Raw genomic sequence first — 20,036 nt, forward strand, 5'->3', positions numbered from 1 at the left:
AGTGTAGAATGTGGGTGTTTCAAGCAGAGTCTACTGCTAAGTCAAACATCCACCCATTTTGTTTGTGTTTTTGAGTACTAACAATTCCCAAGGACAGGTCCTTGGGTGCTGTAGGTCTAGCAATAGGCAGTCCAGATGTCTGAGTTGCTTTGTCCCCGTGAGGCCCTGTTAGATGTAATTCTCTCTGTAATTTAATTTTCTTCTCAGTTAAATAGGAAAATTTGCTGCCCTTTCTAGTAGAGCTTAATTTCCCTGGAAATGCTTCCCATTTTGCTTCAAGTTACAGTTCAAACATCACCTCTCTGAATTCTTTCATTTTTCTAGGCATTTAAATGCTACAGTAACATTTTGCTCATGCCTGTATTATATGATATCACTTGGCACTGTAGTTAACTGTTTCTCCTACTCTTTTGTGTTCTTACTGGGGGGTGGGAATCATGTTTTGCTCATCTTTTTTTTTTTTTTTTTTTTTTGGACAGGCAGTTAGAGAGAGAGACCGAGAGAAAGGTCTTCCTTCCGTTGGTTCACCCCCCAAATGGCAGAGTTAGACAGTGAGAGACAGAGAGAAAGGTCTTCCTTCCGTTGGTTCTCCCCACAATGGTGACCATGGCCGGCGCACTGCGCCAATCTGAAGCCAGGAGCCAGGTGCTTCCTCCTGGTCTCCCATGCAGGTGCAGGGCCCAAGCACTTGGGCCATCCTCCACTGCCTTCCCAGGCCACAGCAGAGAGCTGGACTGGAAGAGGAGCAACCGGGACTAGAATCCAGCGCCCCTACCAGGACTAGAACCCGGGTGCTGACACTGCAGGTGGAGGATTAGCCTAGTGAGCCGTGGTGCCTGCCTACTCATCTTAATATCTGTTTTCTAGTACAGTGCCTCTCTAAGAGTAAATACTAAAGAATTGTTGGATGGATAGATGGATGGATGGATGGATGGAGACAGTTGGTTTAAGTACACTCTATTTACAGATCACCCAGCCGTGGGTTCCAGGGGCGATTGAATATCAATGCAAAGCCTCACTTGCCCTTTGAAGAGTCTATAAGGGCATCATTTTTCTTTGCAGCACATTCAGATTTTCCACTTGTTTATCCATTTACCTCAGTGTACATGGTCTGAGAATGGTAACAATGTATACAATGGTAACAATGTATATTTTTGAAAATAATTTGTATCCCCACAACTTTTGAAGGCTTTTGTTATTGTCATTAATAACAGCTAAGTCTCAAACCTATCTTTCTTCTTTAATAGCTAAAGACTATGCTCTTCTTCAAAGAGAGTACTTTGGTTTATTTGAATGAAGTGAGGTACACGGGTGACAAATGTTATGCTCTTTCTTTTTTTGTTTTCAGACTATCAGCTGTGTGATGTCAGGTTTCCACCTTATTCTACCATATCAGGTCAGATTCTCTTAGTTTTCAAGAACAGAAATTGCTTCTAAAACTTGTTAGAAGGATATGAGAGCACTCACAGAAATCTGAATAATGTTGCAGCGGGTGGAAGTATAGAAACAAGGGTAACTTTAGAGGTTACCTAAAGCCAGAATTTCAGACTTTTTTCACAGCACTGCTATACTGCAGTTTTAAAGGCTGCCAGGCTCATTCATATTAAAATTTCCAAGAAAAAATAATTTAGTGGGTAGCCTCATTTGGATCAACTCCAAAGAGTTCCCTACACTGAACCTTGAGACTGACCATATAAATAAGAGCACACATATACTCACCAAAAAAAAAGAAAGAAAAAGCCTATCTTCACATAGATCTAGAGATGCCTTCCCTTGGGGTAATCTTACTGGAACCAGACTACAAATTACTCAGAATTTTCAAGTATTTCTTAAGCATCTACTGTTCACCAAACAGTGGAAGATGAAAAGCTTCTAACCTCATGGGGCTCTGCAGTTAAGATGATAAAGTGAGTAACTTGAGAGGTGGCTTAGGTGGAAGGTAATTAAAGCAACAACTGTTCATAAAGGTGATGTGGATTTGGAGGTCAGAGGAAGATAAAATTTCCATCTAGAGCAGATAGGAAACGAGGTAACAATTGAGTTAGACCTTGAAGGAAGAGTCAATGGGAAGTGGTCCTTGGAGTTCTCAAAATTCATTCTCACTACTGATAGAACAAAATGTAATAGATGTAGCAAGGGCAGTCAGTACCTGGTGAACCTGGCGGAGAAAGAAAATTCCCTGTAGGGGAAGAAGCTATTGGGTTCTGTGAGAACTTGGTAATGACAGCTGAAGGTGATTTCAGGCACTGTGTGGTGACTGTTGAAACCCTTCCCAGCTACTGCAGGGGGAAATCTACCTCCTGGGAACAAAACTATGTGAAACAGAGTGGTCCCACTAAACCCCACACCCGTTGGACCTTCGGTAAGAGCAGATCACAGAGGAAGAGTATTTCCCTAGTGGCAGAAGAAAGTGGGCTCCAGGGGCCTGGGAAAGTGGGAAGTGACTAAGGACAGTGGGAGCTGAGATGGGCAACCATGTCAGCGGTGGCCACGGCAATGGACACTTTCCTGTGGTGCTCTGTGGCAAAGGGAACCTTACAGTGAATCTCTAGTTACGCAAAGGGGAAGGCAGCGTTGGCTTTAGATTTGCCTGTTAAGATGACCTCACTTGTATCCATAGGCTGGTGAGTCCTGCAGCCATTTATAATGTTTTCGTGACATCTGTCCAACATTCCCTCAACACCCTCCCCATTCCAAATCCTCCCCAGCCTCGAGTGATTCTTGGGTCCTCTTTTTTTTTTTTTTTTTTTTTTTTGACAGGCAGAGTGGACAGTGAGAGAGAGAGAGAGACAGAGAGAAAGGTCTTCCTTTGCCGTTGGTTTACCCTCCAATGGCCGCCGCGGCCGGCGCACCGCGCTGATCCGATGGCAGGAGCCAGGTACTTGTCCTGGTCTCCCGTGGAGTGCAGGGCCCAAGGACTTGGGCCATCCTCCACTGCACTCCCTGGCCACAGCAGAGAGCTGGCCTGGAAGAGGGGCAACCGGGACAGAATCCGGTGCCCCGACCGGGACTAGAACCTGGTGTGCTGGCGCCGCAAGGCGGAGGATTAGCCTAGTGAGCTACGGCGCCGGCCGATCTGGGGTCCTCTTAAACATTTGGGTTTTTCTACATGTAGATTAGGTTGCACAGCCATTTTCTTTAGCTTTCAGGTCTTCTGACCATATGTCTACCTAGTACTCTCTACCTAGTATGTGATAAGCAGCAACCTACAGCCAGAACTCGAGATCTGCATTAATTTCAAAAAAACCTTTAGTGAACACCTACCACGTGCTAGATGCTGAGCTAGGTGCTGGAGCTGCAGAGATGATTGTATGCACGTGGTCTCTGACCTTCAAGTTGGTCTACTTAGACACCTCAGCAAATAAAGAACTATGATGCAACGTGGCAAGTGCCTTGATGGCCGCTTAATCTAATCGTGGCTCCCAGACAAGACAGATATCTTCATGGCACGTTCTGATAGTCACTGTAGTCAAGGACACTTGTGGGCCTTATCTAGAATCAAAATTCCAGAGTTCTGTTTACTGTATTTTACTCAAGAGGGTAGCAGTTTTAAATTACAACTAGAAAAGAAAGGTATGAAAACACTGGCAAAGGGAATAAGGGCATATGTCTGGTGACTACCAAGGATTAAATGAAATTACATAAGCCAGAGTATATTTTATATGAATGCAAATGAACGGAAACTGCACGGCAAAGTTTAAGTGAGCAGAGGCTGTAGGAATAATTGGCTGACTGTCTAACACACTTCATGGAAATTGCAGGAACGCTCCTGCCTTTTGAGCAGCAGGCATAGTAACTAAGGGAGTGCCATCACCAGCTACTGCACCTCAAAAGCGGATTCTCGAAATCCTGCTGTCTTTGGCTCCCAGGCCCATCCCAGCGCCCAGCTTCTCTCCGGAAACCAGAACTGACAGGCTACCACCGGACCCGCCCAGATGGGAGGCTTCCAGAGCCGCGCTAGGGAGGGTTGGGCTTCCTTTGTCGCCGGTCGCCTTTTCCTTTTTCCAAGCACAGCTTGCCTTGAATACCTACTCATTTACAGGAGGTTTCTATCATTTTAAACATGCTAAATTACTTCAGCGTGTAACACCTCAAAGTAACTGGAACTAGCCCAGAACCCGTTCACTTCGGCTCAAGCCGGCACAAACCCAGCGAAGGCGTGGCCTGAGGGCACTGAGCATCGCCACTGGCTGCCAACTCACTTCCGGAAGCGGGCCTCGGAGGTCATTGTTCTTCCTGTCTCAGCCGGAAGTGTTTACCGCTGGGCTCCGCCCCGTGGCCTTTGCCCTCTTGGAGGCGGGACTTCCTATTGGTTTCCCAGGGCTTCCAAAGTGAGAACCTGTCATGAGGACAACGATGTGCAGTACTGTTGCGGCGGTTGTGGCAGCGGATTAGCCCGGGTTTCGTGCATGAGTCACTCACTCGTGCAGTTATCCTCAGCCCGTCGCATGTCACCTGCTGGCGGCCCTGGGGCCTTGAGCGCCCAAGTGTGTCTGCCTCAAGATCGGGAGAGGGCAATGGAGGTGCCGCCGCCGGCTCCTCGGAGCTTCCTTTACCGAGCCCTGGGTCCTTTTCCCCGAGTCTTTGCGGCTGAGAATGTGGCTGCCGATTCGGAAGCCCTGGCAGAGAATCGGAAGCTGCCTTCCTACGTCCCCGAACGCTATTACCCGGAATCCGGATGGGACCGTCTCCGGGAGCTGTTTGTCAAAGAGTAAAAGTGCCTCGGGTGTGCGGGAGGGGCCGAGGCGTCCTCCAGCCTGGGTCGTCTAGGGCGAAGGACCCCAGGGGCGGGGTGGTTCATTTTTAAATGAGATTTGAGGATCCTCGATTTCTCCCCCAAGCCTTGTATCTTGACGTTGCCATTTGGTAGTTCTATTTGTTGACAGATTTTTTTTTTTTTTTTTTAAATGCTAAAGGTCAGACTGACTGAAAACTGAGAGGTCTTGGGGATATTTAGGGACTATAGTCTTAGTGCAGCCTGATTTTACAGATCAGAAAAATTGGACCATGTTAGTGTCCGCATTGGCCCTGGAATCCCTATTTGAAGAAACCCACCCCAGTATTCTTTTTTGGGTTTCAGTTAATCCCAGACCTTTGGTATTTTGTAACCAGTTGTGTGCCCTCACCCCCCCAAAAAGATGGAGGAGCCAAGAAAGTTCTCTTCTGGGGCCAAATAAGAAATTAAAAACAGTAGCAGCTATTGCCTCCTCATTTTATAGACGAAAAGAGATTACATTTTAAACTAAATATTTTGGAATAAAGGCACACCCTTTGGATTAATTTTATCTAGTTAAAAACAGGATATTTCATTCATTCATTTCTGCATTTATTCATTACTGCAGGAAAGTTTGCCCATGTATGAAGGAATTTATCATGCCGTGGTGTTATCAAGGGGTTAAGTAAGAGTTGAAACTTTATTATGTTGCTGAGGTAGTTGGGGTAAGGAAGCAGACTGCCTGGTATTACGTAGGTTTCATTGCCTTCATTTTAAAAATAGAGTTGACTTTTCTCTGGCCCTTCCAAAATTTGAGATACCTGTGAAAGATTCTTTTATGGAGTATGTAAGAGAAGAGTTAGTTTGGTCAGCTTTATAAACAGAAGGTTGGAGCTAAAAGACTTTCACTTTAGCGATCCTTTCTGCATCCTGGGTGAGGACACCAGAGTTCAGGGAGGTTGTGATCTGGCTATGGATGGTTAGCATGAGTGGCCAGAGCCAGGACACAACCTCACTGGTACTTACAGTCTCCATCCATTCTACCACTGTCCACGGTTACTTTCTTCTCCACCATTCATGAGCTGTTTGGACCAACCACATGACTTATTAGAACCTCCAGTTTCATATTGATAACATGGACATAGATGTCACCTATATCATAGAATTATTCATAGGATAAAGAAGAGACAAAATGTATATGTCTCCTGGCTTATTAAATGTTTTAGAAATTATTTGTGTATTTTATTTGAAAGGCACAAAGAGGGGCTGGTGCTGTGACTGCAGTGCTGGCATCCCATATGGGCACTGGTTTGTGTCCTGGCTACTCCACTTCCAATCTGGCTCCCTGCTAATGCCCCTGGGAAAGCAGCAGAAGATGACCCAAGTCCTTGGGCTGCTGCATCCACATGAGAGACCCGGAAGAAGTTCCAGACTTTCCTGGCTTCAGCCTGGCACAGCCTTGGCTGTTATGCCACCTGGGGAGTGAACCAGCAGATGGAAGATCTCTCTCACTCTGCCTCTTCTCCTCTCTCTGTAACTCTGCCTTTCAAATAAATTAAAAATAATAAATTAAAAAAAAAAAAAGGCAGGGAGAGAGAGAGACAGAAACAGATCTCTCATTTGTTGGTTCACTCCTCAAATGCCAGCACTAGTCAGGGCTAGGCCAGGGCAAAGCCAGGAACCAGGAACTCAGTCCCAGGTCTCCCACATGGGTGGCAGGGACCCCAGTACTTGTGCCATCCTCCACTGCCTCCCAGATGCACAGTAGTAGGAAGCTGGAATCTGGAGTAGAGCAGGAACTTGAACCCAGGCACTCCTGGCTGGGGCAGAGGAGTCCCAAGTGGACCTGCTTCTGGCTTTTTAAATGTTAAATTCTTTTACATTTTCTCTTTTCTGGGTTCTATCATAGACCAATTTTTATGGTGTTAATATCTTAAAGGATAAAGTTCAAATTATGGGACTTTTCCTATTAATATGAGTCTAAGAATATAGTTTTCTGAGATATTTGTCTATAGATGTAGGCACTGCCTCACAGATTCTGATTTTAGAAATATGGTTATTGACAACTAGAATTAGATAAATACTTGTACCATTTCTGAAGAAAGCAAGTTAGTAATGTAAATAAAGAAACATTTGGTAGTTTACTTACTTAGGGCCATTACTTAGAGTAACTTAATCCTCACCAATGTAGCTGTTTGTTGGAGCAATTTCAGGACATCTGGGAAGCTCCATTCTAGTTCTTAGGCATATACTCTTAACAGTAATATGTTTAATTCCTACTAAGCAAGACAAAAACAAACAGAGTAGTATGTTGAGTCAAACAGTGGTTTTTCCCTTGTTCTAGATTGGCCCGTGCTGCCCATTGCATCATAAGCTTTCCAAATGCTTTTTTATAGTACAGGCCTATCTTAGTATGTCATATAAAATCAATGAAAGATAAGACTTTGACTTTTTGACATTCATGGTTTAATTCCTTAAACATTGCCCTAAAGTCTGGAGTTTGTGTGATCTCTATATTCAGCTCACAAATTCTTCATGTTTCCAGGAGTATGTTATAATTGTAACCATCAGCAAATAAAAGCACCCTAAATTTTTTTTGTTGCGGTGTAATATACATTTAGAATAACACATATGATTATGCTGATTCATACATTTTCACAGATGGGACATATCTCTGTGACCAACACCCAGAAAGAGATTGTTGGCAGCATCCCAGGTGCTCCCAGGTGCTCCCCCCGTGTCCCCTCCAGTCACTGCCCTAGTTTCTAACAACGTAGATTAGTTTTGTCTTGGATTTGTGCTACTTGTAACATAACTGCTCTGTTTAATTCAGCAGAAGGTGTAAGCAGTTCTGCCCATCATGAAAACCGTATTGCTAGCTTTGGGGTAATTCTGATCATGGTGTCTTTCGGAAAGTAATATCCGTAGGCTAATGCCAAACAACATCCTCTTTTTGTTACAGTGAACAGCAGAGGACGTCAAAGGAGCTTGAGAATATCTATAGGGCGGCGATTTCAGCAGGCATCATTGGCTGGGCTTATGGTGGAATACCAGCTTTTATTCATGCTAAAAAAAGCTACATTGAGCAGAGCCAGGCACAAATTTATCACAACCGGTTTGATGCTGTGGTAAGTACTGGAGGTTTAATAGTATCGGGGGCATACCAGTTGAGCAGTTCACTTTACACATAATAATTCAGTTAGATCATGGGTTTGGCAGAGTAAACAAAGTCAGTGGAATGATGGAAACCCTAACGTTTGAGTGCCTACAAGTGGCTCATCAGACTGCTTTGCTTGTTTTCAAAATGGGAATGTTTGGGATCTCCGTGTTAGACTCTTCTTTCTGAAATGCGTTTCTAATCCCCGGCCAAATCATCAAAGCTCAGCTGGACCACAGAGCCTCCAAGGGTGTACTGGCTCATGCCAATAGAGTAGTTAGCCCTTCTATCTTTACAGTTTATGGTGTTAATTCATTTGCTACCTTGTTAGCTCTGTACATCAGTTCTGTTACATCAATAAAAAATGAAAGCTCAATGACTTAAAGAAAAATTGCAAAAATAGTACACATATTTTTTATATACCTTTCACCCAGATTTTCTGAAGGTTTAATATTTTACCATGTTTGTTTTATTATTCTTCTTTTGTATAATAGATAGTATTTTTGTGTGTATTTGCCTGAGAGTAAGTTACAGACATGGTAAATGCTGAAGTACTTTTCTTCCCTTTTTTGAAGTATAGATTTTCTAAAAACAAAGGCATTCTTTTATTTAACTATAATTATAATGATCAAGATCAGGAAATTAACACTGACATGGTACTATTATCTAGTTGTTTCACTTATATAGTTTATTTGGAAAATTTATATGTATATATTTTTTCTGGTCTAGGATCTAATACTGGATAACATGCTGAGTTTGCCTCTCATACCTCTTTAGTCTACATTGTTCTGGAAGTTTCTCTGTGTCCTTTTTCACTACATTAACAGCTTTGAAGACTATGGGCTATTTGTAGAATGTCCCTCCATGTGTATTTTTATGATGACTTCTGATGATTAGATTCAGACTGGTTTTTTTTTTTCGCAGGAATGCCCTAGTATTAATATTGTATCCTTGGGGCCTGCGCCATGGCTCACTTGGTTAATCCTCCGCCTGCAGCGCCGGCACCCCCGTGTTCTAGTCCCAGTTGGGGTGCCGGATTCTGTCCCAGTTTCTCCTCTTCCAGTCCAGCTCTCTGCTGTGGCCCGGGTGTGCAGTGGAGGATGGCCCAAGTACTTGGGCCCTGCACCCACATGGGAGACCAGGAAGAAGCACCTGGCTCCTGGCTTCAGATCTGTGTAGCTCTGGCCGTAGTGGCCATTTGGGGGGTGAACCAATGGAAGGAAGACCTTTCTCTCTGTCTCTCTCTCTCACTGTCTATCTGTCAAATAAATAAAAAATTTTAAAGAATATTGTATCCTTATTACATTATATTGGAAGCACATGATATTTATTTTTCCTGTCACTGATGATGTATACTTTAGTCACTCAAATGGCATATGCCAGGTTTATCCCTTGTAAAATTATTATTTTCTTTGTAATTAATAAATATTTTATGAGTACTTGTTATTCCTTTGAGACTGTAAATATCCTGTTTTTCATTAGATTTTTACTCTGTAGTTTTAGCTTTAAGTGATAATTTTTTTAAAGGTTTATTTATTTTACTTGAAAGTCAGAGCTCCAGAGAGGCCAGAGGCAGAGAGAGAGAGAGAGAGAGGTCTTCCAGAGGTTTTCCACCCGCTAGTTCACTCCCCAAATGGCCGCAATGGCCAGAGCCGGGCCGATCCGAAGGCGGGAGCCTGGAGCTTCTTCCAGGTCTCCCATGCAGGTGCAGGAGCCCAAGGACTTGGGCTGTCTTCTACTGCTTTCCCAGGCCATAGCAGAGAGCTGGATTGGAAGTGGAGCAGCCAGATATCGAACTGGTGCCTATATGGGATGCCGGCACTGCAGGCGGCGGCGGCTTTACCCGCTACCCCACAGTGTCCGCCCCTAAATGATAATTTTTGACTGAAACAGTTCTGAGGTGGTTGCCAGATGGCCATTTTCAACTTCCCTTCATTCTTTCTACATTTATTGGTTAGTATTCTGCTTTAAGGAAGTTTTTTCTTTCTCCCACCATTTATTTATTTACTTATTTTTAACATATCAGTACAGACTTTTAGGTTTTTTGTTTTTGTAGGTGTATTATTATCACTTATTTTGATACTTAGGTTGATCTAGGTTTGGACAGTTGGAGCCCTTCAAACTAGCTTCTGTGTCCTTTTGATATGTCTCCATCATTTTTTCAACGTATCTTTACTTCTGGCACAGCAAAATGTCCATGGCTAATCTTTTACTTTTCCAATGCCAGATCTGGAATTAGCATTTCTCCGTGGAACTAAAACTGCTTTTACCGGAGAATGAGATTAGGAAGCATGATCTTGGTCTTACTTATGCGCACTGGTACTGGGGTATCATTGCTTCTAGATTCTAGACAGACAGGAAATTGTGTGTATGTATGTGTTTGTGTGTTTTATAGAAACACGTTGATACATCCATCTTTTTCACTGTACATCTATGTTATGTTTTGTTTATCTGCCTATTTACTAAGATCCATGAGTTCATACTGATAACCTTAGAGAAGATTACCCACGATCATATAACTAGTTTTAAGGATCTGCTCAGGGATTCTCTTAGATTCATTATAGACCCAGACTTTACCCATGGTATTATACCAAACTTGCTCTATTGAAGTCTAGTGAAAATGGACTGTGGACACAGACAATGTATCTTCAGATTCTGCCTTTATTCCTCACAATCTGGGTTTGATTATAAACTTCCTCCCAAGAGACAGGCATTGTGGCACAGCAGGTTAAGCCACTACTTGACTCCTGCATCTCTTCTGAACCAGCTCCCTGCCAGTGTGCCTAGCAAGGCTACAGATGACAGTCCAAATAGTTGGGTCCCTGCCACCCATGTGGGAGACTTGGATGCAGTTCTAGGCTTCTGGCTTTGGCTTGATCCAGCCAAAGTCATGGAGACATTTGAGGAGTGAGCTATCAAATGGAAGATCTCTTTCTTTCTGTGTCTTCCTTTCTCTCTGTCTTCTGCCTTTCAAATAAGTAAATAAATCCTAAAAAAAAAAAAAAAAAAAAAAAAAAAATTAAGAAGGAGCTGGCGCTGTGGAGCAGAGGGTTAAAGCCCTGGCCTGAAGCTCTGGCATCCCATTCTAGTCTCGGCTGCTCCTCTTCCAATCCAGCTCTCTGCTATAGCCTGGGAAAGCAGTACAAGATGGCCCAAGTCCTTGGGCCCCTGCACCCACATGGAAGACCTGGAAGAAACTCCTGGCTCCTGGCTTTGGATCGGCGGCAGCTCTGGCCGCTGTGGCCATCTGGGGAGTGAACCAGTGGATGGAATACCTCTCTCTCTGTCTCTACCTCTCTCTGTAGCTCCTTCAAATAAATAAAATAAATCTTTAAAAAATTAGGAAAGATATAAATTCTTTTTCCTAAACTTTAGTTAATACTAAATCCCCTTTCTGGAAAGCATGTTGTAAAGATTAAGTGAAAATAATATATTAACATATAGCAGGTGGTCAGTAAATATTAGTTCTTTTTTTCCTGCATATCTGTATCCTTTAATTCCTGCCCTTTAATTTAGCATTTACTTAGTAGTTGTTCTTTACTTTTTCCCTAATATTTCCTGCATGTAAAGAAAATGTCTGATACTGATTTTGCATCTGCCCATGGTGGTTGCCACAGATTCTTAGCAGATACTTAATTGACGAATTACATGGTTGACACTGATACTCCTTAGTTCCTTTTCCATCTCCTGATAGAGTAGCATGCACATTGGATTTTGCCTTAAGTGTCAGTATCTAAAGAATGATGTCCCTAGACTTTCCTCCACTGTAGGGTTTGTCTTTTTTTTTTTTTTTTTTTTTTTTTTTTTTTTTGAATTTATTTATTTGAAAAAGTTACAGAGAGGTAGAGCCAGAGACAGAGAGAGAGGTCTTCTATGTGCTGGTTCACTTCTCAAATGACCGCAATGGCCAGAGATGCACCGATCTGGAGCCAGGAGCTTCTTCTGGGTCTCCCACGTGGGTGCAGGGGCCCAGGGACTCAGGCCATCTTCTACTGCTTTCCCAGGCCATAACAGCTTGGAAGCGACATAGCCGGGACTCGAACCAACGCCCATATGGGATGCCAGCGCTGCAGGCCTCAGCTTTAACCCACTGTGCTACAGCGCCAGCCCCCTCCAATGTAGTTTTTGAAACAGGAAAGTAGTCAGGTTTCTTGGCATCTGACAGCTTTTCTTTGTTAACTTCAGCAAAGTGCTCACCGCGCTGCCACGCGAGGTTTTATACGGTACGGCTGGCGCTGGAGCTGGAGAACCGCGGTGTTCGTGACCATATTCAAGTAAGTTTTCCCTGGACTGTCAGGCGTCTTGGTGTTGTTAGGAAGTAGCAGCAGGCAGTATAAAAACTGGAAAGCCACATGATGCCTTTTTTTCAAGACTTTTGTCCATCTGTGTGCTCCAGGATGGTCTTGTGAAAACGACCCAGTCAGAATTTTGCCTCTGCGTTGCAGGTCTGCCAATTAGATCAAATAGATATAATATTTCTAAGAAAGAGAAAATCTGCAAACTCTTCTTTATGTTTCTGTTTCTAAGTGACTCTTTGTTCCTGAAATGCGATTGTTGTTTGGTTCATTCTTCAGCAGGAGAGCCACCTAGTGAGCCCAGAGCTGTACTGGCTGTCTGGAGCACATTGAAGGGGCCTAGACCTAGGACCTGTTAGAGCAGGAACCTCTAAAGCTATCATTTAGTGAAAATAGCAGTTGAGAAGGTAAATGGGCTATGCTTTAAATCTTATGTTTTCTTTTTCCCTCCTCCTTTTCAGCACAGTGAACACTAGTCTAAATGTGTACCGAAATAAAAATGCCCTAAGCCATTTTGTCATTGCAGGAGGTAAGACATCTTTGTTCTTGCTTACATTTTTCAGTCCCACATGTGGTTTAGAAAATATGTAAGGATTTATAAATCAGAACTGCTGAATTCATTGATTGGCTTCCCTACCATTTCATTCAGTGTTCTTGAAAATATACTTAAGAAAAAGCATTACGCTTGGCCTTTGGTATACTTCTGAACAAAACTGAAAAGATCCTTGCTTTCATTGAATTTTAAAGTCTAATGTGAATGGGAAAAAGCAGGTCTCTATGGTAGAATGTAACAGATAGGTGGGAAATGGGATCTGGCGTGGACAGGGGCTCAGAGAAGGCCTCTCTGAGGAAGTGAAGTGAGAAGGGGCAAGCTTTGCCAAGAAAAGTGGCCTCAGCAGGAGAAACCTCAAGGGGCAAGGCTCTAAGGCAAGAAATTTCCTCGAAGCAGGATAATCTGCTCAAATAGTAGGCAAGGAACCCTAGTTTGGGATGAGATTTATTAGGTGAGGTAGAAAAAAGCCAGATTTTTTTCATAGTAAGAGTTTGGATTTTCTTTTCTTTTCTTTTCTTTTTTTTTTTGTTCAAGAATCTAGAAATATATATGTTATTTAAAAACAATACAGCATCTTCTCACCAAAGTCTGGAGGCCAGAGAGACTACCAGTTTACAATCTACTTTATATTATTTGTCTATTCATATTCCAGTAGCAACCAAACCATTAAAATATTCAATTGCTAAATACTTTCTCCTACAAACTAGGCCCTTAAGATTTTAAAGCATAATGTAATTGTTATCTTTTATCTCCTTGCTACTAATTAAACTCCAGAGTAAATTTGTTTGGAATACTTCCTACACTATATGCTTCCATTTTAAATATTCTTTTATTCAGCCTGAACAAGACTAATACTGATCAGCAGTACAATTATCAGACCCAAAATTTCAGCTTAATGTTATAGGCCTGGAAAAAATATAAGCTCTTAAATCTTTTCTCTCCCTTTAAGTTTAAAAGAAAGTTATAGACAGTAGTTGACTTTGCATTTCTGTTATATCATACATTTCAACAATGTCTTAATCCAAAAAAGAAAAAATTAAATAAATAGGTCATATAACAAGCTAAATCATACACATCTTGATTAAGAAACTAATACTAGAATATTATCCAAATAATAAAGTAGGCACACACTCAATTATCACATTCCCTATATATGAGAAGAGGCATTAAGCATTCAAGTTGAAATTTTATTTACAAACTTATCTAGTATGCTATGAGTTCAAGAGTCTGATCCATTTTTCAGAGACTGCACCTCTTGAAATGCTGTTATCTGTTAAATGGAGGACCTAAAACATGCTTATTTCTTAAGCAGTTAGTGTTGTACTATGAAGAAAGGTACAGTAAATCTAGATCCAAGATACAAAGTCATCATAGCTAGCAACCTCCACTTGTTTCCCACTGAAAATGGCAAATTCTTCCCTGGGCCTTCCTCACAGTGGCTCCTACGGACCTCAGAGGTTGTGAACCTCCAGATGCTGTGTTCCAACATGGTGCTACTGGAAGCTCTGTGGGAGGCACAGAGACCGAGGAAGGAAGAAATGGCGGCACCACACCAAGCCTCGCTCCTTTCACGACCTTGTTCCCCTGTGTGCAAGGGCCGAAACTGGGTTTTCGTTTCAAGTTCTCTGCCTGTAATAGATATATCTCTATTAAATGAACATAAAAATAAGAATATATGGTGAGGACAGGACCTAGAGCAGGGGATAGGGATTGGAAAGATTTTGGCCAAAGGGTACAAAATTTCAGCTAAACTGGTACAATATAGTGATTATAGTTAATTAGCTTGATTTAGTCATTCCATAGTGGATGTATACTATCAAACATTTTGTTGTATGCAATAAGTAAATACAATTTGTATTTTTGATTTAAAAATTAACTTTTACAATAAGCATTAGAAAAAAGAAGCATTAGAGTATTTACAGAAAAGTAAATAAAGTCAACTGTCACATTTAGTCACTAACTCCAGTATGTTCTCTCACAAAAACTCACACATGCTGAACATAACCTTAAAAATTTGTTTTATTTGGAAAGAATTTCAAGCTCACAAAAAAATTGCAAGATAAAAATAATACAAGGATCACTGTATACCCATAGATACGGAGAATGAGCCATTGTTAGCGTTTTACCCCAGGTGCTTTATCTTGCTTCGGAGTGTGCTCTTCTCATGTGTATGCCAGGGTACTTTAAAAAGTTTCTGAAAAATTGGAATTAAAAGACAAATTGCTGGTGCCGCAGCTCAATAGGCTAATCCTCTGCCTGTGGCGCCGGCACACCGGGTTCTAGTCCCGGTCGGGGTGCCGGATTCTGTCCCGGTTGCCCCTCTTCCAGGCCAGCTCTCTGCTATGGCCCGGGAATGCAGTGGAGGATGGCCCAAGTCCTTGGGTCCTGCACCCGCATGGGAGACCAGGAGAGGCACCTGGCTCCTGGCTTCGGATCAGCGCGATGCACCTGCTGCAGCGCGCCGGCCGCAGCGGCCATTGGAGGGTGAACCAATGGCAAAGGAAGACCTTTCTCTCTGTCTCTCTCTCTCTCACTGTCCACTCTGCCTGTCAAAAACAAAAACAAAACAAAACAAAACAAAAGACAAACTTATTTTGATGCAAACAAAATTTTTATCCCTGCATACTCATTTCACTATACATTTTCAAGAACTGTTTGAAGACTTGTATGCCTAGATTCAAAAATTTTTAATTGCACTAAAATTTGAACTTGCATCTAATGGAAACATTTTAAAATATAAAACTGAGAAGAGGCATTAATAGTACTGGAGTAGGAGTAGGGGTTTGGCACAGCAGTTAAGTCACTGCCTATGATGTCTGCATCCATATTAGAGTGCCTGGTTTAAGTCCTTCGTCCTCTTCTTCCACTGCAGATTCCTGCTAATGTGCATCGTGGGAGGCAGCAGGTGATGGCTCAAGTAGTGGGGTCACTGCCACCCACATGGGAAACCAGGATGGAGTTCCAGGCTCCTTGTTTTGGCCTTGTCCAGCCTTGGCTGTTTGCAAGCAATTAGGGAGTGACCCAGTAGATGAAATATCTCTCTGTGTCTGTCTATCACTCTTATTCTATCTTTCAAATAAAATTAAAATAAACACATTTTTAAAATTATATAAAAATTAGCTCTAGAGCGAATAGGATTTGCCATTTTTAAATTTACAAACATTTTTACTTGGATATTTTAAAGACTCAAATGCGCATATCCAAACCAAATTTTCCTTCCTACTTTTTCCTTTCTTGCACCTCTTTTTTGTGTTCTGTGTCACCTACCCTGTTAAATGTCAAACCAAGAAACTAAGGAATGATACTCTTCTTTATTCCCATCTTTCTAAACTTCCAATCTTTTCAGTTGTTCTCCTTAAATATATGCAGAATCTCACCTCTTATTCCCACTGCCGTTGTCACATCTGCTCCATTTCTAATCTTGCTGTATTCCACCTCCACTCTTAACCTTAGCTGTATCTTTGATTTATAAATATGATTTAGCACTTTGTGATTTGAAAATTTTCTATAGCTTGCCATTAAACTGAAGTCAATCCTTGGGGTTGCTGTTGTGGCATATCAGGTTAGGCCTCTACCTGTGATGCCAGCATCACATATGGGTGCCAATTCAAGACTTGTCTGCTCCACTACCGACCCAGCTCCCTGCTGCTGCATCTGGGAAAGCAGTGGGGGATGGCCCAAGTCCTTGGGTCCCTGCACCCACATGGGAGACCCAGAAGAAGCTCCTGGTTTTGGCTTGGCCCAGCCCCAATCATTGTGGCCATTTGGGGAGTGAACCAGCAGATGAGAGATCTCTCTCTCTCTCTCTCTCTCTCTATCTGTATCTCTATCTCTCCCTCTCTCTGTAACTCTGCCTTTCAAATAAAATAATAATAGTAGTTCTCTCATTTTAATATGTATTTTTTTTTAATTTTCATCTATACTTGAAAGGCAGAGTGACAATAAGAGAGAGAGAGAGAGGTATTTTCCATCCAGTGGTTCACTCCTTAAATTCCCACAACAATCAAGATTGGACCAGGCTGAAGACAGGAGCTTGGAACTCCATCTGGATCTCACACATGGGTGGCAGAGGCCTAAGCACTTGAGCCATCATATTCTGTCTCCCAGAGTGCACATTGACAGGAAGCTGGATCAGAAGCAGGGTAGTTAGGACTTGAACCACACTCCATTATAGGATGCAGGTACCCAAGCGGTGACTTAACTGCTGTGCCACAATGCCCGCCTCACTTTAATGTCAATTCTTGATCTGACCTCTAAGCACCACTCTTTTGCTTCAGCCTTACAAATCTCCTTGGGATTCCCAAGCCCAGCATAGTTTTGCTTTGTGTGGTTTGGTCCCTCTTCTTGGTAGATAACACCTTCCCACTCCTGCAACTGATTTTGTTAATCTTTCAGAGTCCAGATCGTTTGTCATCCTGCGCTACCCTAGGAAGTCCACCCTAGCCTCCATTTTTCTATCTTTAGTTCTACCTAAGTGTCTTTTTCCTGTAAGTCTCATATTTACTACAGTTTTATCAAAGTATTTACAATATACTATCTTATAGCTGTTTACTTGTTTTACTTTCTCACTAAATGGGGTTATTTGAATTCAAAGAAAGTGGCTGTCATATTACAATCACTTGACACATAGAGTAGAATATATGTTTCATCATTTATTGTCAAAATTATGGGTAGAATAAGAATAGAAAAATATTTCAGATACAATATAAATTTTTATCTAAAACCAGCAACCAACACCATATTTAGTGATGTGACACTAGAGTAATTTCTCATGAAGGCAGAATAATATCAAGGATGCCTCCTCTCACCCTGCTTATTTGACATTGGTCTGGACGTACATAAAAGCATATTCAACACCCAGAATGGCAAATGTTGTCCCCAGAAAGCACTAATAAAACTGGACAGAATTATCAAAAGCAAGCATTTGAAGATGCTGGCAATTGACCAAGGCATACAACAAATTGAGAAACATTATTTAAGAAAATCTACTGAAACTCTGTAAGAACAGTGGGAGTCTGTGGTATTTCAGCCTGAGCTACACCCATCACTTAATTCCCAGCTCCTTGGTGCTTTGTTCCACAGAAGCAGGGCAGGCTGGAAGGACTAGCGGTTCTGCAGCTAAAGGAGGCTGACTTCTTTGTTGTTTTGAAGCATAACAGAAAATTCCATGTCTAGGGATGTCACAAAAACAATTTCAAATGAGTAAGAGATGAGAACATTATGTAAAGCCTGAGGTTTTGATACTGTTTCTGGTGAGCAATAGACTGGTAGGCCAGCCAGAATTTTAATAGGGATATTTTGAGAACAAGACAAAGAAGACCTTAATAAGATCCTAATTATCCTTGGTTCTGTGGAAGATCATGCACAAAGGTAAGGATAAAAGCATATTCAGGAGAGACTCATGAAGGCCCTAGCAAGCTGCTTGTCTCTTATTGAATATGAGTTCCTTGAGAACTCATAAAATAAAAGTCCAAAAAGATTTGTCAACTGCCTGAACTTTAAGTGGATTCCCTAAGCTACAGGCTATTGAAGCACAGCTCTGACAAATCATTGGCTGACTGCTAAGCCAATACAATTTCTCAGAAACCAGATATGAGAATAAAAACTGAAAGCACACATCTGTGTCTGTGCTCTACAGAGTAGTTGATGCTACAGAATTGGTTCAGACAAATCACTACATACAGAACCATAACCATGCCTCTAAGTGGGGGGATGTCGCAAATCCAGTGTTGCTACCATATACTACTTAAATGTCCAGTTTTCATCAAAAACAAGAACATTACAAAACATTGAAAAACTGGGGGAGAAAATCAATGGAAATTGTCTCTTTTGAGGCCTGTCTTTTGGACATAGCCAACAAAAGACTTCAAATGATATATAAAGAACTAAGTAAAAATATGACAGTGACTCATCAAATAGAGAAGATCAATGAAGACTGAAATTTGAAAATAATCAAATGGAAATTCTGGAGTTGATAAGCCTATCAGTGGAAATTACAAATGCACTGTGGAGAAGGAGCTCAACATAAGATTTTAGATAACAGAAGAAAGAATCAATAGACTTGAAGAAAGAATAATATAGGTTATCTTTCCTGAAGGACAAAATTTTAAAAACAAAGAGGAATAAACAGAGCTTCAGAGATCTATGGGATATCATCAAGCAGACCAATGGGTCTATAATGGGAATATTAGGGAGAAAGACAGAAAAAGTATTTGAAGAAATATAATAAATAGCCGCAGTTTTCCAAATTTGATGCAAAACATTAATCCACACATCTAAGAAGGTCTGAAGTCCAAGAGGAAAAAGCAGGGAGTGTCCCACCTAGATCTATTATAGTTAAACTGTTAAAAGACAAAGGGAAAATCTGGAAAGCTGCAAGAAAAAAACAGTTTATCATATTTTCTTGTTGGGAACACCCAACAAGATTAACAGCTGGCTTCTCATTAGGAATAAAGAAAGGCAGAAGGCAGTGGAGTGATTGATATTCAGGGTACTTATTCAGAAAAGAAGCTGTCAACCAAAAATTCTGTATCTATCGAACTATTCTTCAAAATGAAGAGAAAGACATTGCCAGATTGACAAAGAAAGTTTGTTATTTGCAGACCTGCTTTACCAAAGTACTTAAAGTTCTGCAGAATGAAGGAGGTGATACCTGATGTAAACTAGAATCTGTATGAAGAGTTAAAAAGCGTTAATAAAGGAAGTTATGTAAGTAATTTTAAAAAGCAATGTAAATGTATTTCTCTTAAGTTATCTAAAAGTTAGATAAAGCAGTACTGAAAATGAAGTGTTGGGCTTATAGCATTTAATGATATATATGTGACAACAGTAGCACAAAAGAGCAGGAAGAAGTAGAAGTATATTGGAAGAAATGATATTAAGTAGGAACTAGGAAGAAATGAAAAATACAAGAAATGGTAAATATGTAGAATTGTTTGTTTTTCCTTTCTTGTCTTTTCCCCATTTAAAATACATAAAGTTTTAGAATACAATAATTATACCATTGTATTGTTGGATTTTAATATACATATATCACATATATGACAGTAATAGCAAAGAGGTGAGAGAAGAGTAGAACCATATTAGAACAAAGTTTCTTCCTTTTCATTAGTCAAATCAGTACTGATCTGAAGTAAATTATGGTGACTTAAGATATATTTTATAGCCCCTTAAGCAAGTACAAAGAATAACTTTTAAAAATATTAGAAAAATAAAAAAGGAATTAAGATATATAGAAAGCAAATAACAAGTGGCAAACCTAAACCCAGCGATATCAACAGTAAATTAAATATGAATGGATTAAGCCTTGTTGCTATA

General features: G+C 41.3%; 1 protein-coding gene across 4 annotated transcripts in view; it reads left to right on the forward strand.

Moving 5' to 3' along the window:
* The first annotated feature begins 4,311 nt into the window (after positions 1–4,311).
* Positions 4,312–20,036, forward strand: part of TIMMDC1 (translocase of inner mitochondrial membrane domain containing 1) — a 31,763-nt gene continuing 16,038 nt past the window's right edge. The window contains exons 1-5 of one of the 4 annotated variants that reach the window (XR_016233119.1): positions 4,312–4,711; positions 7,677–7,842; positions 12,057–12,145; positions 12,628–12,695; positions 19,322–19,427. Coding sequence is in view for 3 of the 4 variants with exons in the window: in XM_017347071.4 (XP_017202560.3) it covers positions 4,410–4,711; positions 7,677–7,842; positions 12,057–12,145; positions 12,628–12,695; positions 14,156–14,376 (846 nt within the window). In the remaining variant the exon portion in view is untranslated. Of the gene's footprint in view, positions 4,712–7,676; positions 7,843–12,056; positions 12,146–12,627; positions 12,696–14,155; positions 15,836–19,321; positions 19,428–20,036 lie in introns of those variants that run through there. The other 3 variants (XM_017347071.4, XM_089331742.1, XM_002716669.5) reach the window with 3 other exon arrangements.

Source organism: Oryctolagus cuniculus, chromosome 4, assembly GCF_051225735.1.
Source record: "Oryctolagus cuniculus isolate XC-2025 breed Fujian yellow rabbit chromosome 4, ASM5122573v1, whole genome shotgun sequence".
Lineage (NCBI taxonomy): Eukaryota > Metazoa > Chordata > Mammalia > Lagomorpha > Leporidae > Oryctolagus > Oryctolagus cuniculus.